Source organism: Gossypium raimondii, chromosome 3 (genome assembly GCF_025698545.1).
Source record: "Gossypium raimondii isolate GPD5lz chromosome 3, ASM2569854v1, whole genome shotgun sequence".
In the NCBI taxonomy this organism is placed as follows: Eukaryota; Viridiplantae; Streptophyta; class Magnoliopsida; order Malvales; family Malvaceae; genus Gossypium; species Gossypium raimondii.
In genome coordinates, this window is record NC_068567.1 from 20,952,894 (window position 1) to 20,971,831 (window position 18,938).

The 18,938-nt window shown below is 31.8% G+C and overlaps 2 protein-coding genes and 1 long non-coding RNA gene across 4 annotated transcripts; all 3 read left to right on the top strand.

Moving 5' to 3' along the window:
• Nucleotides 1–2,351: 2,351 nt before the first annotated feature.
• LOC105793838 (probable prolyl 4-hydroxylase 3) lies at nucleotides 2,352–5,272 on the top strand. Its single transcript, XM_012622696.2, has 8 exons — nucleotides 2,352–2,633; nucleotides 2,706–2,787; nucleotides 3,257–3,354; nucleotides 3,559–3,656; nucleotides 3,966–4,095; nucleotides 4,197–4,384; nucleotides 4,602–4,673; nucleotides 5,010–5,272. Coding segments are annotated over exons 1-8 (861 nt in total). The 5' UTR covers nucleotides 2,352–2,442; the 3' UTR covers nucleotides 5,012–5,272.
• Nucleotides 5,273–11,855: 6,583 nt separating this feature from the next.
• On the top strand, nucleotides 11,856–14,997 carry LOC105793840 (uncharacterized). Its single transcript, XR_008194332.1, has 6 exons — nucleotides 11,856–12,153; nucleotides 12,365–12,511; nucleotides 13,096–13,313; nucleotides 13,885–13,938; nucleotides 14,433–14,521; nucleotides 14,688–14,997. It is a non-coding gene; the product is annotated as an uncharacterized LOC105793840 (long non-coding RNA).
• A 1,632-nt stretch (nucleotides 14,998–16,629) lies between these two features.
• Nucleotides 16,630–17,826, top strand: LOC105793839 (NEP1-interacting protein-like 1). Of its 2 annotated transcripts, none has more exons than XM_012622697.2 (4): nucleotides 16,630–16,984; nucleotides 17,061–17,245; nucleotides 17,317–17,466; nucleotides 17,549–17,826. In XM_012622697.2, exons 1-4 carry the CDS (start codon nucleotides 16,843–16,845, stop codon nucleotides 17,669–17,671), a joined length of 600 nt encoding a protein of 199 aa, XP_012478151.1. In that variant the 5' UTR covers nucleotides 16,630–16,842; the 3' UTR covers nucleotides 17,672–17,826. The 2 variants fall into 2 exon arrangements, with proteins under 2 accessions (XP_012478151.1, XP_052483739.1); XM_052627779.1 differs by having other exon boundaries at nucleotides 17,076–17,245.
• The last annotated feature ends 1,112 nt before the right edge of the window (nucleotides 17,827–18,938 follow it).

An 18,938-nucleotide genomic window follows, 5' to 3' on the forward strand; every position in this document is an offset into this window, starting at 1 on the left:
AAATTTTTGTGAACTTTTTTTATTTTTTAATTTTGATTTATATTTTTTATTTTATAATTTTTATTTATTTGTTGGCATGACATATAAGACAAATGATATTATATTAGTATGATGTGCACATGAACTGTTATGCAATTTGTCACATTAACAACGTTAAAATTAATGTTTTAATAATCATTTCGTTAAAAAATTATTAGACTTTTTTTTGAAAAGTTAAAGACTAAATTTAATTAAAATAAATAAATATTAAATTGACAACAAATGTAAACATTAAAAACTAAATTTATCATCACACCTTTAAAAATTGCAAATTTTAAATTTATGAGTAGAAAACTAAACCAAATAGAATACAAATTTTAAAAAGTAAAATCGAATTGAATTTGAATTGATTTTTTTTTTTGGCATAATTGTAAAAGATACCCTCAATGTTTATGGGTTTTCTAAAGCTTTTGTATGCTCTCCATTACTTGTGTGGATAAGGTCTATGTTATATAGTATATAGGGATCAATTTCTAGTCGCATAGCTTCATAATAATTCTGTAAGGCCTCCACATAATTTCCTTCGAATTGAGCCAACATCCGTTACGGTCGTCATTCGATTCAAAGAATTCTCTGTTCCAAAACCGTACATGAGATTTTCACCTCATACGGCTCCTCCTTTATGTGCATAATGAGAATAATCCATGGAATTAAAAAAAAGGTCGAAATATTGTCATTATGAATTGAGCGGGGCTAATGTTTTTACAAGAAATCTCTAGCCAACCCTCTTGCAAAAGATCTTGGGTTTGAGCCATTAACCTTTTTTTTTTTTTGATTGACACCCTCAACGTGAGTTGATAGTTAATCAACCATAGGTAGATGACGTGTCAAAGAAGCTTGACCAATTTCAAATATGCCTACCCTTCTCTCATGTCTTTCTTTCTTTCCCTCTACTCTCGTAGTTTGCCCATCTCCAACTCCAAGAAGCCTTCTTTGCTTTCCCTTCTCTCCACATGACCCAACTCCTACCACCGCCGCGTTCCCTCTTACTCCTCACCGTCAATCTCACCACAAACATCTCAAAACCTTCCCCATCTCCATCTCTATCCTCCTCATCCTTATTATCATCCTTAACATCCAATCCATCTCTCCTAGCCCTCATCAGGCTTGCCACAACCACAACCAAAGGCTTAAACAAATACGACAATTGACCGCGAGTGTTACGTACGCGAGTGGATTTCACAATCACGGTCTCAAAATCTCCGGCATCGTCATGTTGTCAAAGTCTGCAGAACCATCGCCGAAGTCTTTAAGAAGACGTTTGATGAGAGGAGGGAGCGATGAGTCATCTTCATTTTCTTCGTAACCATCCTTGTAAATCATTTGGCGTAAAGGTCCGATATTTTCGACAATTATGCCTATTTACAAAAGACAATTTCATCAAACACCCGAAATTCCGTGCAACCAAAAGAATAAAGAAAAAGCAAAAAGAAAACTCACTATTGTAACCCATTTTCGAGTATAGATTGCTCTTCTATAGTCCAATCCATGGAAATACCATGAAAATACCAAAACCAAATCAAACTCAATTAACATAAATCCACTAATCAATCTCCCTTAGCTCTTCCAAAATGTAACCGAAACCTCCAACAAAAAGAAAACAACGCTAAAAAAAGCCTCTTCTCTGTCGTTTTGCCTTTTCAAGAGAACCTAAAACGAAAACAAAAGAAAATCTACTTAGATACCGCTAGATCTAACAAAAAAAAAAAAGAGAGGAAGAAAAGGATTAGAAATCTATGGCTCTGATTTTTCTCTCTCAAACACTATAATAAATAAGCCGATGTGAAAATATGATCGATCGTTGGTTGGGCACAACGACGATAGTAGCTAGAAGGAGAAGAGAGAAAGAGGAGAACAAAGAAGATGAAAATAAAATTTAAAAAAGAAAAGAAAAGGAATTTTGTTGAATAATTTTGTTTTTACAGATGATGTTATCTATAACCTCGTACTTATGTGGCAAACAATATAGGTTACTTTGTTGATTTGCGGTTTGATTGATAGTTAACTCACGTTTTCCATTAAAATTAGGCTGATTTATGAAAAAAATCGTAATGCTGAGAATGCCAATAAAAAAAGATTAAAGGCTCAAACTCAAAAACTCTGTATTTTTTTTACAATTATGCATTTATTTTACGCTCAATCTTACTGCGAAGCATAAAAGAAATAAAATATAAAAACAAGGGTTATCTTGTCATTTCTTAACCGTCTTGTTGTATAAAAAGGCGCGTTCTTGAATGGACGTTGTAAATTCGGTTAGTCCTCAAATAGTTCTCTTTCATTTTTTTTTCCTTTTCGGAAGGAAATTTGTCAAAAGTTTATCAATCTGAAAAATATTAGGAATTTGGTATTATTGGATTGACCTTTAGGATTTTGAGCTGGAATCTTTCTTGTTTAGATTCAAGAATGGCGAAAGTGAGACATTCTCGATTCACAGCGAAGAAAAGGTTGACAGTAACACTTGTATTATCGATCTTGTTTATGTTAACAATCGTTTTGTTGATGCTTTTGGGATTAGGGATTTTCTCCCTCCCAATGACCACCGACGATTCTTCGTCCTATGATCTCACTTCTTATAGACGCATGGCTTCTGAAAGGTAAAGCCTTCGTCGCATTGACACCTCTTTTCATTAGCATTTTCTAATTGTTTAACATTTGCGCTGATGCAGAGGAAGATTGGGAAACAGAAGGGAGAAGTGGACTGAAGTCCTTTCTTGGGAACCTAGAGCTTCCATTTATCATAATTTCTTGGTTGGGTTCTTTTCTTTTTCTTTTTTAATCTTTATTTTACCTAAAATGTATCAACGTTTCATATATCCTTGAGATTTGTTGGTCAGTATCAATTATTTGAAATTCCCAATTTCATCCCTTTGGTTTAATGTGCTTACGCTACGAAATTTTCCTTTAAACATTAAAAGAATTGAAATTATCCCCCCCCCTCCAAAAAAGACGGAGGAAACCTTTCAAGTCCCTTTTCTTGTTACTAAACTAATATAACTCTGCCTAGTTAACACAACTTGCTTTCATAATCATGATCCTCTTGTAGTGCTGTTCAGTTTCATTTTGCTTCAAGTATATATATATATATTTACAGCTAAGAAAGTTAACGGCATATGTATTTTTGTAGTAATAATGATGGTGATGATGATGTTGATACTATTTTCCACTCACAATTTCATTAGATGTAATACTTTTTTACTGTTTAAACTAATTTGAACAGTCCAAAGAAGAATGCGAGTACCTAATAAAAATTGCTAAACCTTTCATGAAAAAGTCCAGTGTTGTTGATAGCAAAACAGGGAAGAGTAAAGATAGCAGGTTTGCATTTCTTATCCTTCCATCTCTATTTTTGTTGTAATTATAAATGCTAACGAAAGATGTATATTGAAAATCAATTTTTTTTTTTCAAGTATAGTTCTAAAACTTATTTGAGGAAGCCCTGTTTTGTTTGAAGACCAGTTTATGTGTTGAACACTGGACCCAATGTTACATCTTATGACGTTAGACTTGTACTGTTCACAGGGTGCGTACAAGTTCGGGTATGTTTCTGAAAAGAGGGCAAGATAAAATTATTAGTGATATAGAAAAAAGGATAGCAGAGTACAGTTTCATTCCTATAGGTATGAGATTCTAACACAAAGCATAACCTTCTACAGATATTATCCTCTGAAGCAATAATTAAATTCCTTTTTTGTGCAAAAATCTGTTGACATGTTCTTTTCTTCCCTGTAATCTCCTGGTTATGAGTCTCAATTAAACCTTAGCGGCCACATGCAAACGGGATACTTTTATAATTTTGGTAAACATATTTTTAATGTCCTTTTGCAATTAAATGGATTGTCCTTGTTTTTCCAATTATTGCTTCTTTCTTGTGGCTGATTGTTTTTCTTTTTTTTTTCTGACGAGTTAGCTAATTTCATAATCTACAGAGCATGGAGAAGGTCTTCAAGTTCTCCATTATGAAGTTGGACAGAAATATGAACCACATTTTGATTACTTCGTTGATGAGTACAATACTAGACATGGAGGCCAGCGTTTGGCTACTATGCTCATGTATTTGTAAGTTTTATAATTTTCTCTGTACATGCCTATGGAAACTGAACCCAAGTTAAAAGAAAAAGAAATGTTACCGCTTACATTAGTCAATGCTACTGATGCAGGTCAGATGTTGAAGAAGGGGGGGAGACAATATTTCCAAATGCCAAGGGCAATATTAGCGCTGTTCCATGGTGGGATGCATTGTCCAAATGTGGCAAAGGTGGTCTTGCTGTGAAGCCTAAGATGGGTGATGCATTGCTGTTCTGGAGCATGAAACCGGATGCCACAGTAGATCCTTCAAGTTTGCATGGTTTGCAGTCAATCCCTTACCTACCTTTCTTGGGCTTTTCTTTACTTGTATGGTTCAAGAATGATTGAGCAGTTTTGCATTTCCATGGGAAAAATATCTGCAGCCATACTATAATATTGTGACACTTATGTTAAAAAACATTTCTCATTCATCACAACTTTTAGTTATCTACAGCCAAATAAACAAAAGAATTTAACTGTCTTATGGCTGGTGGCAGGTGGGTGCCCGGTGATTGTGGGGGACAAATGGTCCTCTACCAAGTGGATGCATGTTAATGAGTACAAGAAATGTAAGTATAGCGGTGTTTTTTGAGGATACACTACCATAGAGAAATGTAAGTATATATGCTAATGGTGGAGGAGTGTTTTTTTTTTTTGAGGTCATTAGGATCTTAAAGTTTGAGCTTGGTTCAACATAAAGATAGAACTATGGAGCTCAAGTTCTCATGCTTGGTTCGAACTTAATTTTCAATGCTAATAAAAACAAAAATGTACAACTAAGCTTGTGAGTATTAATTATTGGAATTTGACTCCATTGCTAACAAAAATAAATACTCGCTTTAAGGATAATTGGTGTTATTATTTGTAGCTGTTGAATCTGATAGGCGATGCTTTTTTCTTGACAGGACACCTGGCTACACACGTCATAGCGGTATAGTACTGATAAAAGTGCGATTCAGATTCATGTAACTCTTTACACTGAGGTCCATTATTCTTTAATTTTATGTATCTTTTGACCTAATTTATATACAGATTCATATTTGTTTTGGGTGTTTCCCCATGGTAATAGTGAGAAAATGTAGGAGATAGGAAGATGGGTGGCGGCCTCTAGAAATTTAGAAATTACATTATGAATGAATACATCTCATTACCCAAGGTGGTTTTCTCTTTTGTTGTGGTTGATTTATTTTGCTATCAAAACTAGTTACGTTGTGCATCTCAAAAGCAAATAACGATGAAATGCTGAAAATAGTTGGATGGATTTCAGATTTCCAAGATTTTATTATTTTAATATAATCTGTATTTGATATATTAAATTGTACCCAAAATGAAACAATTTATTTGTGATATCTACACTCTTATCACTATTTAGCTGGGACCTCTAGATTGTGAAGAAGCATTGCTCTCTATCCTTCACCGATAGCATCTCGAGAATTTGTCGACATCAAGTTCAATATTAACTACAAAACACAAACTCAACTTGGCATTTCAATAAGAGGACTAGCTAGACACCTGTAACATGTATATCGGGGGCTACTACTAAATTCTATCTTTCGAGAATTGGTTAAACCGAAGCTCTGATATCATAAAAATTGTAACACCCCAATTTGACCATCTGACTGACGAATGGTGATGTTATCAGAAAATATAAATCATTTCGTAATGACAAAAACATTGGTTTTAGTAGCTAAGTCAATCAATATGATTTTAATAAAACAACCTTAAGATGACGTTTGGCAAAGTAGTATTTTTAAAACAAAACCAAAAGAAAATAAAGGTATACATTCCAAAATGTCACTCGGTGGATTAAAAGAATTAAGGCATAAATCAAGGGAAAATAAGAGTAAGCCTTAATTCACATAATATAAAAGTTAATAAATTGGTAAAGTGCCATCATTCGTTATATACAACAGTTATATAAAAGATTCAATTTTGCTTTTACACAATTCAATTACAAGAGACTTAAACAATAGTCCCGATTTGATATGCATGTTACGACAGTATGATGAATGGCTTACAAAAGAGTCTGTTGTCTAGCTAAGTCCCTTCAAAAGTCCACATTCTCAACAGATCCTAACATGGTAAGGGAAACTAAGTAAGTTCATAACGAACTTAGTGAGTTCCAAGGATAAATAATAAACTTTCAAACAAGGTCTTCAAGAAGTGAAATTAAGCTAGGCTCTAACAGCACTTAGTAATACCAACAATTTACACGCGGATACACCAATATAGTTGTGTACGATTCGTTGGCAGATTCATAACACCAAACAATTAGGGTTCGTTGGCGGATACTATCCATCGCAGAATGCAATCACTAGTAACTTCAATTTTTATGCGAATATTAGTTATGTCAAATCCCAAAAATAGACAATTTCACACCACAACCAAAGTTAGATACTTTTCATTGTTAAGCACAAATCATGCGGATACTCATTCATCTAAGCACTATTCACGTGTATTAACTTTACATAACACTTGCATGCTTTGCATGGACTATTCATGGACCCCTTCCTTGTGGTAGCTTTTGATCCACATATCACTCCAAAGAGCCATGGTTTCACATTCACGGTATTGCTCCATTGAGCCGATATTTCATATATCCAACTGAACATCTGCAAATCCTCTTTGTTAATTCCAACACTTACATGTTCTCCTGTAAGGTCAGTGTATTCACCTATCGTGGTTTGCATTACATGCCCTATCAGAGGTAACTCTTATATCATACCATAATCTCCATACATTTCTCCCACCACATCTTAACGGTTCCCACCGTTTCCCCCCTTCCACCATTCCAGATACGGAGCTTGTGGGCTAAGGAAGAGTATCAATTTACAATCATCCATGCATATACTGTTATTATCATTTTAGTTTGTTAACACAGACATGCATTTTAAATGAACTTACATACATGGAAGACAACATTATCATGAAATTAGCTGGGATTTAACAGGAACACAAATGAAAAGAACTCACTAGAGAGTACTAGAAAAAAAGCTTTGCCTAATTTATGGGTTCTTTCCCTTTTGCATTAGGGCCTTCTACCATTTCTTTAGCTAAATAAAATTACACACTTTATTAAGTTCAAAAACAGCTAAACTTTAATGTAAAAACAGGAATCGGAAATATGCAAACATTAACTAGAAAGAAGTTTCCTTCCCTTCAATCTCCAGTAGAAACCTATATAATTTTTTCCTACACCCCTATCATTCCTTGATATTAAACTCATTGAGGACTCAAGAATGTACAAACAGTTGGCTTGAAAAAGTCAGTTACTAATCAAGTTGAAAGTTGGTACATTTTTCACGCAGCGAAGAACACACTAGGTTTCTTTTGAAAGAACAAAGATGAATAGAGAAAAGTAAAAAAAAAAAAAAAAGTCCTTCTCTATTAAGCTTTTATCCTGTTTATATAGGAATTAGCCTGTAATTCCAAAAAAAAAGTCCTTCTCTATTAAGCTTTTATCCTATTTATATAGGAATTAGCCTGTAATTCCACTATAACTTGTTACCTAATCATTTTACATGCACATAACGATTCCACTAATCACACACGGTTCCACTAATCAGACACCATTACCGAGGCACTATAGTTGTCATGCAAAATGACACGTTTCCTATATAGGACTTGACACGTTTCCTGTACGTGTCCTACCATTCTAGATTCTAAAACAACAAACCTATTCACCACAATTGAACTCGCCAATGGCGGGTTCACAACGAAAAATCTCACCAAATACGGAATAGGAATCTGCAAGATGGTAGAACCTAGCGGAGTATTTCGCAAGAGAAAATTTGCCAAATGAAACAAGTCAATTCTTGCGAATTTGACTAGCTCATATGTGAGTCATCACCAACCTTACTTAGTCAACCAACCAAAACGCGAACTAGAAAAACTTGGGGTGTAACACCTCAATTTAACAAAAAAAATAGACTTGAAACATGTTGACATGGGCCCAAAGCCCATTTATGGGTATTGTAAAGATGGGAAAAAAATTCACCAGCTTCATTCTTTTCTCCTCTAGCCAGTAGCAAGCTTTTCATGGCTTCCATTCTTTCTTTTTTCTTTTCTTTGGTTACTTCTTTAATTTCTTCCAAAATTTTCACTACCCACCTCGAGATTTTGTTAAATTTTTTTTAGAAACAACTTCCTAAACTCATTTCCACCATCAATTTTATCATTCTCAACCTAGGGATTATGGAGCTTTTGTGAGAGAAGTTGAAATTAAAGAGAGAAAGCTCAAACAAGGTAATAAATTGCTTCCTACATCTCAAGTTAAATTTTGTAAATGGTTGCTTTAAGAAAGCTTAGAATGAATCTATATTAATTTTGAATATATTTTGGTTTATAGAAAATGAGGAGACAGTGATTACTAGATTTTCAAGCTTGATTGATAATGGAATAAAGCTTATGGAAGCTTGATTAAGCATTATAGAGCATTCATTGAGGTAAGTATCATAAGTACTCATCCTTCTCCTAAGTTTGTAAGCTTAGGATTTATGAAATTTAATATTATAAATAAGTGTTTAATGGTGCTAATATTAGTATGAAATTTCATACCATTACGATATGAAATAATTCATTAAAATGTGGAGTTGTAATTATGTAGTGATAAAGTGCTATGTTAATTAAAAATATAATAGAAGAATAAGCTTAAGTGATGGGTTTAGTGTTTAAATATAGCATCTCTTATTTTGATATGTTATCGGATCGAGCGAGGGATGTTACAAATTAAATATAACAATTTAACAAAAATTTAAATATTCCTAACAATTTAAACATAAAAATTCCAAACAAACTAAAACTTCAATAATAACTCCAAATAACTTAATATCTTAAATCACACAATATCAAATAGACTTGTACATGGGCTGGGCCGCCTGAAAAATGGGATGGTTTGAGTAAAAATATAGGTCCAAAAAATGGGTTTTGATAAAAAAAATAAGGCCTGTTTTTTAAACGGTTCTGGCCTCGAGTAAGCTTTTTTTTCCCGGCTCTGGCCTAGCTCGAATTTGCAAAAAAAAAAAGGCTACTGCTTTTTTTAATTATTTTGCCATTGGTTTTTTCATTGTTTTGCTATCATTTCGCTATTATATTGCTACTATTTTGTTATTATTGTTTGGATCTTGTATAACTGTTGTTTTATTATTAATTTTGCTACTATTTTAGAGGTATTTGTTCGCTAAGTTGTATTTATCTTAGTGTTATCTAAATATTTTTTTTATCTTTTTCCATTTGTTGAAAAACACTTATTTTAATGTTTTTAGTGTGCTTGATGTATTGTATTTTTAAAATTTATTTTTATATAAAACAATAATATAAAAATTTTCATATGGGTAGATTGAGCTGAGTTCGAGTTTTAGTATTTTTATCTGGACTTGACTTGAGCAAAATTTTACGCCCATTTTTCGGTCAAGCCGGACTCAAACCTAAAAAAACGAGTCTAAATTTTTTACTTAACCTGAACTGACCCATGCACAACTCTAATATTAACGTATTAAAAAAAAGCTTGAAAAGATACTACCACAACAATCCCAAATAAAAGAAACATAATAATTGCAAACAAAAAAACATACAACAATCTCAAATAATAGTTTCAACCTGTGAAATTTAAATATTTCATAATATTTTAGCCAGTTACTTAAAATTACTTCAAACGGTTAATAGAAAGTAGTTTAGAAAATGAGTTATCCAAAATAATAGCGATGCAAATCTGAACCCATTGGAAAAATTCCCAGAACAATTCAGTCACCAACATGCTATTGAAAAGGACATTAAAATATTGATCAAGTCATCGAAATAAGTAAGGACTAATTAAGGACAACATTCATATATGTGCTCAATATTTTGATGAATAATGGAAAGCAGACATAAATATGGAGGCTAGTGGTCGGTGGTTGACGGCCGGCAGTGCCTGACCAGTGCTAGACAATGGTTAGGACAGCTTGTTAGTCGAGGCTTAAGGGGGTCTTGGGGGAAATTTTAGGTTTTGGCATGGGAAATGGGACTTGAGATTCGTGGTTGGGGAGTTTTCAATTGGGGAAATTTTATTTTATTTTTCTTTTAATGATTTTTGGGTTTTGTTGATTTTTTTTAATATGATGTGGGTATATGTTGTACTTATGCTTATGTGCCCAACTTTAAAAATAATTATAATATTTTAGTATTTAAAATTTCATATTAAAACTATTGATTAATTAGATTTTAAATACCAAATTTTAAAAAAATTTATTTATTATATTATTGTCAGCAAATCCATTATTTAATATTTATACTTGTAATCTTATGTTAAGTTCTTGATGAGCACCAACTCAGTTCGAAATTACTAAATTATTATTACTTTACATATTAACAAATATTAATTTAAGGATGCTTTTTGTCTTTTCATTTTTTAGTAAAATAATACTATAACAAGATTTGAACTTAGGGTTTAAGATCATTAATATAACAATTTGCATTATAACAACTTAGTTGTATAAGATTACATATCATTACGAATCTAGTAATTTACCTTAATTATATTCTGCTAATTGTATATTTTATAATTGTTGATGCATAATATCAACAGAAGTGGAGAAGGAGGACAGGGGGAAATGTCAAAGAAGGCAGGTTCACTTGTTCTAGGGTTGAGAGTAGGAAAGGTAGAGGGACTTAGGTAGAGGTGGCACTACACCAAAACAGGCTTTTCGCGGCATGTTTAGTGGCGTTTGGATAAAAAAAAGCCGCTACAAATCGAGTATTAGCGGCGTTTTTCAAAAAACGTAAGCCCAACGGCGTCTGACCTTTCGGGGCTTTAGCGACATTTTTCGAAAAAGCGCCGCTAAAGCTCGGGGATATAGCGACGTTTTTGAAAAAGCGACGCTAATGCTCGGAACTTTAGCGGCGTTTTTGAAAAAGCGCCCCTAATTCTCGGTGCTTTAGCGGCGTTTTTGAAAAAGCGCCGAAAAAATATTTTATCTGTCTATTTACTATTTAATTTGTTTATTTATATTAATTAAAATTCAATTTATTTTTAATCGAATATTTGTTAAAAATGGATATATTTGAAATAATTTGAAATAAAAACATAGAAAAATATTTGTTAAAAATGGAAAATTTAAAATACTATTATTTAAAATAATTTTAAAATTTTTGGGGAACATGACTGATTCATTTTAATTTATATATTAAATAATTTCATATATAATTGTAAAAGATACGATGGTGTTAAATGATAAAATTTTATACCATTAATTAATGCTTTTATATATTTAAAAAATTTAAAAATATTAGTTTAAATAGAATTAATAAATAAGATTAAATAAAATATATTTAAATATTAGTTTAAATAGAATTAATAAATAAGTTTAAATAAAATATATTTAAATATTTAAATATTAGTTTAAATAGAATTAATAAATAAGTTTAAATAAAATATATTTAAATATTTAAATATTAGTTTAAATAGAATTAATAATTAAGTTTAAATAAAATATATTTAAATATTTAAATATTAGTTTAAATAAAATTAATAATTAAGTTTAAATAAAATATATTTAAATATTTAAATATTAGTTTAAATAGAATTAATAAATATATTTAAATATTAGTTTAAATAAAATGATTTTTGCTCAAAATAAAATGATTTTTTACAGCATTTATATGAAAAACGCCACAAAAAACAAGCAATAGGGCATTTCTACAAAAAACGCCGCAAAAATATTCAACTTTGAAAAATGGCACCATTTTACCCCAAATTTTTCCCCCTGAAATCCCTAATTTCCCATGGCCGACAATATTTTCTCAATTACCACTCTCCAACAAACACTCTGCTCTCCCTTTCTCCTATTACCCTTTCCCTTCTCTCTTTCTCTCTTTCCTCTTCACCTGACCCTATCAAATGAACCCAGCTTTCCATCTCGCTACCAGACGACGACGTTTTGAACTCCTTCTTCATCGTTTTCTCTACTTCCCCTTCTTCTTCTGCTCTCCAATGGCTATCCCCGCTGCAAACTTTTAACAAAAAAACACCCTTTTGTTTATACCCAATGCCAGTGTAATGATTTTCAAAAGGTTCTAAACTTCTAAAAGTTTTAGTGTTTCATTGCTCTCACCTTTACCATGTTGCACTCTTATTTGCTTGTTTACTTTTGGAAGAAAAAAGTTATATCAGATTCAGATTAATTTTTTCTTCTTTTTTTTCGTAGCTCAACTCGTTTGTATATTTTCCAAGGGTCTTTTTGTGTTTGATTGCTGTAATTTGTTTCATGCTTTTGTGTTCTAGGAAAAAGACTTGAAAGTCATAAGAGAAGCTAAGATCCGAGAAGAGATTTTAGACCGAGAAGCTTCACTTAGACGAGCAAGAGCAGAAGCATCTCTTTCTGATGGTATCTCATGGGGCAGGGGAGAGGATGCTATTGAAGAAGCAGAGGTTTGTATTACTTAGAAACTAATATAATACTATTGAAATTTTTTAAAATATTTTATTTGATCAAAAATTTTTTTTAAGAAAAAGACCCGAATTCTTTCTCCCACAATTTGGATGAGTGCAATGGCTCCTTGTTGTTTTCTTTTGGATCCACTTCATTCCATCAGCTAGCAATCAGATAAATGTAATTAAATTTTCAAAAGGTCATAAGATTCGCCTCTGTGCTGGCACAGAGGGCCTTTATCACATATTGAGTAATGATTTTCTTTTGAAAGATGATGGACCAGATGTTGAAGAAAATACTAGCCATAAATTTGTCTCCAAGGGGTGGAGGTATAACAGGATTTATAGCAATTTGCTTGTGAATTTGAATTCTACTGTCTAATATATCGTAAAATATGAAGGTATAATGTGTCTCTGCCCTTTTCAGACCTTATTTTGTTGCAAGAGGATTATTATGACCATAGCATATTACATATATACAACGTAATATTTTTAATGCACCTCTGATGCCTATGAACTTAGACCAGCTTGTGAAGTTGTGATGCAGCAGTGTATGTGAATAAATTTTCATCACTTGCTTTCAGGTAGTTGAAAATTATAAAGATTTTGCATTCTTAGACTATGCAAGAGTTGGTAGGGCATTGGCCTTATACGAGGTTGGAGACAAAGAAGAAGCTTTTGCAGAGATGGAAGATGTTTCAATATCTTTAAAAGGATATCCAAGTGCTATATTAGAGTTCAAATTTATTAGAGTTCAATATCTTTAATATAATTTTTTTTGGTATATGGCTTTTTCAAGCAGGTATGATACACTTTAGGCTTTTTCCTATTCATTTATTTTTGTGATAAGTGATAATGGAAGTAATATTTGGTGGAAGATTGTTAAGTTCAGATAATTGTTTTAGTTTCTTTCAGTTTCTATGTCTGGTTTTTGCTTAAAAGTTGTTGCTTTAGAGAAATCTAGGTAACCCTGAACTTTATTACCACTTTCAGCGATGCAAAATTGTTTCTGGTTATGGAGTAGCTGTCGAATGTTATTTGTTGTCTTGCATTGACTAATGCTTTTTTAAAATTTTAATCCATATTATTGGACCAACCATTATATTTACAATTTCGTTGGTTTTATTTTATTGAATGGAGTTTGTTTGTCAATATTCTTAAGGAGCATCATTGACCATTTACCAGGTTTTCTCTTATAGCATTAGGTACCTTAAAAAGTAGTAACTAAAGATGAACTAGATTCTGCCTCAAAATTTTTCTCATCCAAGTTAGCTAGAAGTTTTTGTTTCCATTTGGTGCATGGTTTAAAGTTTTGATCTAATGTTTGTTGTTTCCAACTTTGATGTCCAAGTGAAACTTTCTGTCTCTGGCAGGGATTTTTGTTTAACTCTCATTTCAAGACGTTGTTGACATTATGCTGGGACAAGGTTAGATGCTGGGACAAACAAGGGGTTCCTTCACTCTCTCTTGATATCTCTTCCTCTTATGTTATGCTGAAATGCATCAGAAAATGATAAAGTTTAAACTAGAGACTTGCTTTTTCTTTTCCCTTATTTTATTTAAACTGTAAATTCCTATTCTTAGCAAGAAACCTGAGTTTTAGATCGTTTCAATAATTCACCTTTTTCTTCTTGTTGCAATATTTGACATCTATTGAGTTTGTTTCCTTTAACTTTTATTTTCTCATTGAATTATTTGATTTATCCATTAAATTAGTCGAGAAATTATGATCAAATGAGGCAAATTAGTCTCAAAATAAGAATAAAATAAATCTGTTGAGATCTTATTACTTTAGAAAATAGAAAAGGTGTTTACATAAACCAAAGCTAATACGAAATCAATAGTAGCTTTTATTGGGGATTTGTTTTAAATCAATTTGGAGTCAAAATTTGAACTGTTGAATGTTGTGCTTCCATTTCAGGTTAGCTTGAGTGCCTTTGCATTTTTGTTCTCTGAGCTTGTTCAGTACAATCAAACTCGGGTTGACAACATTGCTGAATTAGAAAGAAGGTATTTTTTCTTAATGTTTTGTAGTTGAATCTCATCATTGCTGACTGATCTTGAGATCTGATTATTTAACATTAAAGCTAATATTGGGATTTGGGATGATGCTTAGTTCAGTAAATAGCTCTTCTATTGTCAATGAATCTAATATCTTTCATGAAAAATGTATCAGGCTGGAGGATGCAGGGTATGCTGTTGGGGCTCGAGTTCTTGAACTTTTATGCTGTTGGGGTTTATCTGATCATTTGGTTTTGCATCCTTTAGATATTGAAGGTGTAGTAGAGGATTCAATCTCTTCAAGCTGGAAAAGCCAAGGCTTGGCACTTCTTCAAGTGGAGTGTTATTTAATGTTGCATTTCATGGTCGTTTATCTTAGTCGGAACTTGAATTTGGTGTTATTGAAACAGGGTTTTGTAGCTACCTTGTGTACTAGCTTCTTTAACCATGATTGTTAATTATTACATGTTTTTTAGCTTCTTTTATATTTGGCCGAGTTAATATAGATCAGATGAGCTGTGAGGTAGATTGCTCATTATTTAAACATAATATTTTAAATTTAAATTTAAATTTAAATTCATTAATTTTTATATTTAGCTTTAAAGTTAAAAGTTTAATAGAAAATTTATTTAATTAATATTTTTATCCTTAAAAGTATATAGTTTAAAGTTTAAATTTCAAAAATAAAACATAATATAATATTTATCATAGAAATAAATATTATTTAATTAATTTTTTTAAAAGTCATGTTTTTAGCGGCATTTGTGAAAAAGTGCCGCTAAAAGTTATTTTTATAGCGGCGTTTGTAATAGAAGCGCCGCTAAAGGTTATGATTTTTAGCGACGTTTGTGGTAAAAGTGCCGCTAAAGGTCATGATTTTTAGCGGCGTTTGTGTGAAAAGCGCTGCTAAAGACCATGATCTTTAGCGGCATTTTTTCACGTAAACGCCGCTAAAGTTAGCGACGTTGTCAATAGCGGTATTTTTTGCGGCGCTTTCACTTTTAGCTTCGTTTTTTAGCGCCGCTAAATACTTAAAAAAGCGCCGCTAAAAGCCTATTTTGGTGTAGTGTGGTAGAGGGTTTAATGTATTAGGGTTGAGAGTAGAGAGAAGTCCCGATACCAAGTTGATCCTTAGGGTATTTATAGGCAAGTGAGGGTTCCTACCCAATTATGCTATAAGGTTAGATGCACATTTAAGGTTACACATCATTACTAATCTACCTTCTTTTTATAATGTTAATTGTAAATACTATAATTTACCATAATGTTAATTATATGTAGGAGTGATATCGCTTTGTTTTGAATGGGTTTTTAGGACTTTTTGAAGCATCCATTATAATTCGATTTCAGCTTAGTTTGGTTCTTGGTTTTCCTATGTTAATTTTTTATTTTAATTTTTAAACTTTTTCAAGAACTTGTGAATTATTTTCACTATTTTAAATATAAATTTTTTGTTCTCAATTAAATAGTTTTATTTATATTTAATTAGTAAAATATATAAAGATTAATATAAATTTTTTAAATATAATATTATTTTTAGATAGTAATATGGTTTTGCCGATTGAGTTCTAACTCGATTGGCATGAACATTGTTGTCAATATAAGAGAACGTGGCATTATCCTCATGTTCATAGATTAGGGATGAGTTATGACTAGTTATAGGTATTGTGTAAAAAAATAGATAAGATCTTGTAAGAAGATTATTAAAATAATAATAACGCGGTTTTTTTTTGGGGATAAGTCAACTCTCCAATCCCATTGACAACTCATACAAACAGGAAACGTTTTTTTTAAACACATATAAATTTAATAAAAAATAAGATAAGAAGAGTAGTAATAATGTATAATATTTGTAAAATGATCCACAACCGTTGCTTTCGAAACAAAGAAATAGAGAAATAAGAAATTGAGGAGATAAGTTTGATTTGCCTTTTTTTGGTACATGTACCATTTGCTTTTGTTAGTTCAGTAAAAGATTCAGTTGGGAGATTATAGCCCACCACTTTGACCACGTCTTCAGAACTTTAAAAATAATATTATAATTATTCAATTATAGTAGAAAAAATAACGTAAAGGTTTACCAAGTAGGAGTTTCAGAGTAATGTATTATACAATTAGGTGATTATCTATCCCTTCCGTTTCACCTATATCATTTTTAATTCACCCATCACCGCTTCTTTCCCTTCCCACCAAGTTGGTCCTCCTTCCTTGACCTCTCCTTTGGTTCAGTCTCATATATTTCCATTGCCATAAATCCTTCTCAATTGCCCTACAATTTATAAATTTCTAGGTGTCTTCAAACAGTAAACCTAAACTTGAAACTTCTCCCAATGGACTTTACCATCTGCCCTTCTTCTTCCTTTATCATGCCATGCTTTCTGGCTCAAGAGGCCAGGAAATTTTGCTGCTCAGCAGCTTCGGCAGTTATTACTGAACTGTTTTTTGCAATCTTCATCTTCATATTTGCAGTGGGTTAGTTCATTTTTCCCTTTTGTTTTCATATTTTTTTTTGCTTTTTTTTTTTTAAAGAAAAAATCTGTTCATGCAGTTGGAGCAACTTTAGGAGGCCTGACCGGAGCTTTTGTTGGGGCAAAAACAAAGATGGGTCTTATGTATGGAGTCGCAGTTGGAGTGATGGAAGGCAGTTTTTTGTCCATCAAGTTGTTCCAGATTTCACTCCTAATTTGCAGTTCTAATGATTCGGCATTGGCAACGAGGTATCTCCTTCAACCGGTAAGATACCATCTTTCTATAAAGCATTTGTCCCTGCGGCTGCCATTGAAATCCTTGGTTTTGGGTTTTAGATAAACGTATTTGAATCTACTACTCCATTCATCCAAGTCCCCTGGAATAAGGAAGGGTTGTCAGAGGATTCGATGGACAAAATTCCAAAGATGAGAATCACAGAAGAAAATGTACTCAGCAACACAAACCCTTGTTCCATTTGCCTTGAGGTTCTCTTTTTTTTATTTCTTTTTTTTTTCTTTTATCAATTTTCATGATTGCTTTTCTTGATGGTTGGTTTCAAAATTCCAGGACCTTTTACCGTGGGAAACAGTTCATAGGTTGCCACAATGTCACCATACGTTCCATATATCGTGTGTTCAAAAGTGGTTAATGGGGCATAAATCTTGCCCATTATGCAGGAGAAAATTTTGACTATTTTCCATTCAGATTCTTTGTACGTACGGTGGAGCTCCCAATTTATTTCTTTTTACATTTAAACCATTCCCCATGTAATTTGTGGTAAATTCCTTTGTTTTCTACATTTTCATATTGTTGACGTAACATAAGGCAAACTAGGCTTGGGTTTCCATCACCGATGTCATTCGCAACTAATTTCAAGGAAGCTGACACGAAATTCAAAAGACCTCTGCCAAAGTTGAAAAAAGAAATAAGATTTCAATCAACATCTGAAAGTGCCAGTTAGCAGCCTATGAAAACTCACGAGGAAAACATGCTGCCAGACTTTATAAAATCAAATATTAATTGAAAGAAAAATAATAATATACATATAAAATTAATTAAAAAAATATCATCAAAACATTAATTAAAAATAAAAAAATTTAAATAATATGAAATAAAAATAACATTAATATGCTTATAAAAATAACAGAATCTCAAATTCAAGAATGCATTCGTAATTATCTAACCATCTAACAAAATGAGTTAATATGTTAAAATATTAATTAAAATAAAAATAAAAACTTGAAGCAACATTAAATAAAAAATACAAATGTGAGTAGTAAAAGAATAAAACTCGAGACTCAATGTTGTAATTACAACTATCTTACCATCTAACGAAAAAATTAATATCTTAAAAACATTAATTAAAAATTAAAAAGCTTAAAGTAACATGAAATAAAAAATAAAAATATGAGTAAGAGAGAAATTAAACTCGAGACTCAAGGATGTAATTGCAACTAATTAAACAATCTAACAAAAGAGCTAATATGTTAAAAATTAATTAAAATTTTAAAAATCTTAACATGAAATTAAAAAATACAAATGTGAATAGGGGAAGAATCGAACCCGGGACTCAAACATAAAAACACTAATATTTAAACATATGGTCAAAGTTGAAAGCACATTTAATTGGAAGTGTTTTCTCACCATATTCACTAAAGGACACGTTTTTTCAGAATCGACCTAATCCAATAATTATGGTTAAAATTCAGCCCAGACTTTAGAGCTTAAATGGCATCAACAAAGTTATTAATTTTATGCATTTGTTGATCATATGATTGTAGGTTTAAGTTGTTAATTTTTTCTTATTCTATTTAAATATTATTTCAGTTGAATGAAAATATATTTCTATTTTCTTCTTACTTTTATTTCCATTTTTTGAAATTATAGTTAAATTTAAAAACAAGAAAACGGTATCAATACTCTCTTCTTGCGGGACTTTTTTTTTTCTATAGATTCA